Here is a 7,084-nt window from a genome sequence, read left to right as displayed (position 1 = left end):
AACCAAACATTAGAAGAACGGTGTTACTGTGGCTACTACATTCGTTATTTATCATGAGCGACTACACTGTTTATAAAAAAACAGTGCTTAAAAACGGTTTCACATAGTCTTAAATGGACTATGGATTCTTGATTTTATGAAACAAAATTTTTGTACAAGATACCAAAAAGATACAGTCAACGGGATAAAGAGATAACGTTGCAGAACACATCCGTAGATCAAACTGTGTGTCGGTGTATTTGAATATTCGTAAATACATATTATCGATGAAATGTAGATTCGATGAATCGAAGCCGAAATATTGTTCGCTAACTTCATATGGTGTTGATCTACAAATGAATTCGACATACGTAACAGGAACTGGTTTGTCGAACGCTTACCCATCTCTGTCGACATGTCTATACAATCTTGGAAGATATACAAAAGCAATCTAATTGATCGAAGACTTATCCACATTTGTAATAATGAAAACTAACTAATTGTACTGATGCAAGGCAATTGTCATTGGAAAAACTATATTTCCCAAGAAAATCGTAACTCCGATCCACAAGTGGTCGCAATAGCGTCCGACTGAAAATAGAATAGAACGAAGCAACGCTACATTTTAGTAGGACGGTATTAATTACCCTCTTTTCTCCCTCTTTTTCTCTTTTTAATACATCCATTCGCTGGCAATTAAGCGAGTCGAACAAAAAATTAATGAATATACTGCTAGGTAAAGTACCAAAGAATAAAGACACGTATGAGAGAATATATATTTCGATATTGCCAGATGAGAAAGCATCAAAGAGGTACAAATCTTTATCTGTGTAATGGATAAACACGTGTTTGGTAGTTCTCATAATTCTTCTCGTTACAGGATATCCCGGTCACTTGATTTATGATACTATTGGTGTATTTCGATCGTGAGTTTGGCGCACCGAGGACAAACCGACCCTTCTCTTTCTTGTCTTTAGCCGTGTCCTTCATGTAAGGGTCGCTCTTGTATGTCGGGAATTTATCGAAACAGCCGGAATGATTTCCACCTGGTTTCTTTGGGAATGGAACGTAAATTCGACCGGGTGGTTTCATTTTTACTGTTACTTTCTCTGGACATGTGTACGTAGATCCCAGGGTTTTGACCTCGTAGGGATTCGGCGGGAAATAATCGAGTGGAGCGCTGGCATACAGAAATCGACCGACAGATTTTCCTATTATGGGCAGAGAAAAATTCAATTAGGTTACTGTTTACTGGGAAGCTTCTCGAGAAAGAGAAGTAAAGACGAATGGAAATAATCTTATGCATATTGCACAGTTGCAATTGCATATTGCAATAATTTTTCTAAATGAGTAGATGAATAATAATTTTAATTATAATTTAATGATATACATAATAATTCTTTTGTAATATGTGTAGTTTCGATAGAAATTTGTATATTAATGAACAAATTATCGAATTATTATTGTTTATTAAATTTCTGTAATTAAATTATATTAATGAATTTTCAGTTGGTATTGAAATAACAGCTTGTTGAAACAGATCACAAGTGTTTTTTACAATATAAAAGGTACTTAGTACCATCAGAATATAAAGGGTTAACACGCCAAATTAGTTTTAATGAGCCAACCTGTATAACATTCACCTGCCCTTTGAACAAAAAATTGCATGAAAAAGACTTTTGTCATCCTATACCGAGGCAGTATTCTTTTGTACGTGAATGTCGAATGAAATATGATGTAAAACAAAGACATTTTTCCGCTATTCGTTTAACTACACAGATATTCATCGTTTCATTATGAAACCATTTTTCAGTTACGCTGCGTTACGGAAGAAGATTTCCTAATTAACGCGTCTGTTTCGTAACAACCGGCCGAATAAAAACAATCGGTTCAGTTAATTTTGTTCTCTTAAAAATTTCTCGTATGTCCCTGCCTGAAATCCGTCTCGGGGTGAAATTTCGAGGTGTGCGCGCCGCGTGCATTTACACACCAGACGCAAGGAAAAAAGCTGTCCGAGTGGTAGCGAGCTTTCATTTTCCAGCGTTCCTTACGACAAAAATGTAATTAGTTGCGCCGGCTTGGGGAGAGCAAAATTCTACCGAAGAAGGAAGCGGAAACGGGGAAAACCGAGACTCCAATCTTCTTCCGCTTTACAAGCCCTCTTTATATTACCTTTTTGCTCGACGATATTGTCTGTCGTATCCACCGTTTCGCGGGACGGGGATAATGAACGAACAAAAATACGGAATAAGAAGCGGAGAAAACGAATGGAAAAATTAGAGCCTAACTGACAATGTACAAGTTTACACGTTTATTGTATACACACTATACAAGCTTCTGGCAAGGCAAGTGGTTTATTTCGGGAGTTTGCATCTGCTTGGTCAACTGGGATTAATACATATCTATTTCTGCATTTAATTTCTACGATTTTGTAGTTGCTGGTAGTTAAAGTTTAATCACATTTACGCGTTGATTGTAACCTGGAATTCTGTAGATGAAATTGGTATGACCATTGTGAGCGGTTGAACACGGTGGTTAAATTTGTTTGAGTTACATGAATTGGAATAACGGAATATATTTTTTAATATATTCCTCGTTTATTTGCAATCTGTTATAAAATAACAATGAAGAATAGTCATTACGTAGGAGAACAATGCGTACTAGTACAATAGATAATATGCTCATTGGTACATATTTTCTGCAGTCTCTTTATACATAGAATAGCTACGATTGCAAGGAGTTAAAAATGGGACAACAGAGTAAGGAATTCGAAATTGACAGAAGTTGAAAGCTTAGAGCTCAACTGACATGACGGTGCAATATATACGATTACGTATTTATTATTTACGCTTTTAGGGGGAAGAGCAATTTGTTGGGAGAGTCTGCATCACTTTTGTCAACTTTTATTGGTAATTCTACAGGGCGAGTTAATAAGAACAACTGTCTAAAATAACTCGTTACCTAGTGATTGTATCAGAAAACGTTTTAATGAGTTATGTGGCACCTTAAGGGATGCATCGGATGGGTACAGTTTGATTTTTTTGTATCTTATTTCTTTGACATATCAAGGTGACCTTGAGTTTTGTCAAGGTCACTGCATCTTTGTTTTAACGCCACCTTGTTGCCAATAGAAGGACGAATTCAACGACTTATAACATGATGGTATTCAAACAAACATGCCCTGACCTCGAGAAAACTCAAGGTCACCTTGGTGTCTAAAAAACAAATAAGATATAATGAAATCGAATTGTATCCGTAAAATGCTATATAATTCATTAAAACGATTTTTTATATAAGTAATAAGTAATGTGTTATTTTAGATAGTAGTTCTTATTGACCCACCCTGTATATGTATTTTCTTTTTAAGATTTTGTAGCTATCGATAGTCAAAGTTAGACGTTGTTAATCCTCTGCGGACGCAACATGTTGGGCACCAGTCAATGTGGATAGGAGTTTTAATAGAAATGATGAGCTTAAACTTATTTTACCGGCAAAGTATAAGATATAAGAAAATTCGCCATTTTTGCAGACAATACTACTGCCAGTGTCAGGAGGACTGTTCTCACTGCAACTGCCTTCATCAGACATTGCAAGTTAAAGCAGTTGCCCAGATAGCAAAAGCTGACTTCCTTCTACACCACATTATGGTTTCATATATTGCAATTGTATGGTGACTTTTTTAATACTAAATCTCCGTGCTTCACATAATTTATTATAGTGTGCATACCACATATTGTGAATGCTTGAAACAGCATTGAAATAGCGGCAACAAGACCCCGACGCGACGGTCTAAATTATTAATTTCTTGCCGTCAAACCTCGCGAACTTGGATTTTTGGACAGCTATCGACCGTATGCGTTGAAGTTAATATAGGTGCCTTTTAGTAGTTTTGAACAAAGGCTGATTTCTGAAATCCAGGAACAATGCACAAGGGACAAGCAAGGAAGCTTTCTTCTATATTTTTCTGATCCACTTGGATGTAACACAAAAAGACGTGGTTACCTATTAACCATGACGGAAACACCTACAGTTTTGTCAAGAGTTAGCCAATAGAGAAGAGTTTCTCTTCTTCACAATTTCTCTAGTCCTCACATTCAGCTGGAATCGTCAGTCGAAATTTAACCATCGAATAGGCCACCTCTGTAAAATACACTATGACACGAAATTAAAGGATCCCTAAATTTCGACCGACAAATTGGCGACATTTGATCTGCTGTTACGTCGTAAAAAATCGTACAACAGTCTCCTGGGTTCATTTTAAGGCGTAAAGCCTCTACGTTTTCACAGTCTTCAACTTTATTTTTTGGAAGTTGGTTTTTTTTGTTGTAGAGGGGGTGAAGAACTAAAGTTGCTTTTTGTCCTTTGAAATTTCACAAATTGAAACGTCTCTACGGAGTTTACCAAATTTTTTGGGGGATTTCTTTTGGCATGACGCTGTAAAGGGAAGTCTCATTTTCAACGGTCTCTAAACAGATGGCGTACGAGTTTTTTGCACTATTTTGTGCACTTAAAATGGAAAGTAGGCCGGCGGCATTAATATAATCCAAGTTACACCACAAAGTGATTGCACGGTCGGAATTGTAGTTTGTGTGTGGTATGTGCGTGTGGAGTGCGTGTTTAGTGTGTGTGGTGTGTGTATGCGTGTAGGACGTAGAACGTAGAGTCGTTTGAATTTGTAAAGCAGCTTCAGTTTTTCATTTCGTTCTACAACAAAAAACTAGCTTGGAAAACATCAAATTCAGGACTGTAAAAGTAGAGGTTTTACGCTTTACAGCAATTCAAATATCGACACTCTGTGGTCGAATTTTAGTGATTCTTTAAGCTTGTAGCGTAATGTAATTCCGCGGCTGTTTCCGTTAACTTCGTTGTTACTGCTTTCTTCTTTAATAAACCGTTACTTGTTGAAAGAAGTACTTTCTCAATTATCTTAATTGAGTTTATTTTTTCCAATTAACCAATTCGTTGCAATTTGAAGCTTCATATTTACTTGAATAAGTAACGCGAAGAAAAATGTACAATGGAGTAGCTAACTTTGATCGATCAACTGATGTTGTCGCGATTAAAATAAGTTATCACCTACAAACGAGGAAAATGTAGGCATCGGCACGAGGCTTCCTTGTGTGAACAGGGAGTGTGGGGTGAGAATCGGCACGTGGCTTCGCCGTGCCGACGAACGACCGTTTCTTAGATATTGCTGGTTTGGGCGGCGAGCCGTCGCTGCTGTCGTCGAGGTAACTTCGAATTAGGTTTTAATACGTTTTATTTAAGTATTATTTACAAATATGAATACAATTGAACAGAGTGACGTTGTGATGTTGCTGAAGTTCGGAAAGTGACTGTGTCATCCCCTGTTTAGGACCAGTATTTAAAGGGGTTCCGGTATGGAGGGGTGGACGTAAGTGTAAAGAATTTAGAAATGGATGACCTAGGAAATAGGGATATCATGGGAAGACATCTTCGCTACATTAGGAATTTGGAAAAGGGCTGTATGAGAAATCGGGATATCGCGGAAAGACGTCATGGCATCCTTAGAAATCCGAGTGAAAGTTGTCTCGGCGAACGGTCGGGTTTTTGAGGAGATTTGTATCGCAGGGTCGGTACATGGAAAAACCATCGGGGTAATGAAGGGTTCGTTGGCGACTACCGCGACACTACGACGCAGTCCGCGACTTTAAAGGCGGAAGCCGCCCCTGTGTGATCGGCGACGATCTCCGATGACGATCCGCCGAACGCTGAGGTCAGCGTGTGTGCGAGTGTGTGTGAGTAAGCCTTTTATATAAAGAACGAATGCGATGACGAGAGTCAGTCAGTCGCGATCCGTCGAAGTGAAACATTAAACAACCTTACCATTTAAACGTGTCAGATTCTTTCTCTCCCCGCTCGATATCCTACAAAGAGATAATTCATTTTACCGATTTTCTGTCTTGTTTCTTGATCATACGGGTCATGGGAATGAGGTGGGAAAGGATTCAGGCAGATATCCACGTATCCAGGCCCCCCACGAGGATTAGGCTTGATCTTCGCGTTCGGTGGCTCCGGTTCAGATTTCTTCTTCTCTCTCACCGCCGGATCGAAGTGACTAATTTTCTCGAAACACCCATGATAATCACCAGGAGTCGCGTGCCTCTTCGCCGGCGAGGGTGGCAACATGCGACCTCCGATGTTCTTCTTCTCGAGCTTCAGCTGCGAAAGGGTCGAGGTATCAGGTTGGCTTCTTTAGCTCGGTAATCGGGAACTGCAAAGATATGTTTTATCAGTTCCCGAACTGAAGTGTCGATTTTCATAGATTGTACGAGCTGAGGCTGCTCGTGAATGATGGTTATATTGATAAATATCGTTCCAGAAATATCGAAATAAAAGAGAAAAGCTAATGAAACTGTATTTTGGTAATCATGTGATCCTGTAACAGTGTTCACTGCCAAAGTTTTCATTCTTAGGATATAGAATGAAAATTAGGATAAATTAGATTATTAAGAAAAGGAACTATTAATAAATTATATAAAGAACAACCAAAATAGGAAATGTCAGGTTTTGGCTGTGGAAGAAATTCGATGCTTTGTTATTAGATAAAAATGAAAATAGTTTAAAAATGGACGTATCAAGTTCTCAAGAGCCAAGAATTAAAAAAAAACTAGAATAATCAACGTACGAGTGGAATGCGATTGTCACCCAATTGGTCAGACATTGTTATAAAAAATCTTGTTACAATTGATACTATAAGGAGGTGTGTTGATGTGCTATTGTAGATGAGTGGATACATTCATATTTATACACAATATATTATAATATCAATTGTCGTTACTCAAATAAGGAGACTTATTATGAGACTATGCGACAGCAAAAGCCACTGTTTCATGGAAAATTTTGTAATAATCCTGTTTTCTCCTCGAGCCTATATATCCTGAAATGAAGATTATGTTTCAATAAGTACCATATTTTTAAATATTTGTTTCTAGTATTCGACGTATTTTAATTTTGCGTCTACATTCTGTATATTTTGCAATTACAATACCGTTTAGAATTATTCGAACGATATGACTTCTGGAGTTTGTGACAATGTTTTGACTCAGGTATATATTTTATGATCTTTACCCAACGTGTGTAT

The 7,084-nt window shown here is 37.8% G+C and overlaps 1 protein-coding gene across 1 annotated transcript; it reads right to left on the bottom strand.

Moving 5' to 3' along the window:
• Positions 1-801: 801 nt before the first annotated feature.
• LOC107186366 (UPF0602 protein C4orf47 homolog) lies at positions 802-6,664 on the bottom strand. Its single transcript, XM_015574211.1, has 3 exons — positions 6,629-6,664; positions 5,892-6,162; positions 802-1,190 (listed from the first exon to the last, which is right to left on the bottom strand). Exons 1-3 carry the CDS (start codon positions 6,662-6,664, stop codon positions 802-804), a joined length of 696 nt encoding a protein of 231 aa, XP_015429697.1.
• Positions 6,665-7,084: the final 420 nt, after the last annotated feature.

The sequence above is a fragment of the Dufourea novaeangliae genome, unplaced genomic scaffold (genome assembly GCF_001272555.1).
Source record: "Dufourea novaeangliae isolate 0120121106 unplaced genomic scaffold, ASM127255v1 scaffold78, whole genome shotgun sequence".
NCBI lineage: Eukaryota > Metazoa > Arthropoda > Insecta > Hymenoptera > Halictidae > Dufourea > Dufourea novaeangliae.
Note: the sequence above shows the minus strand (reverse complement) of the source record. Positions and strands in the feature narration are given on the sequence as shown.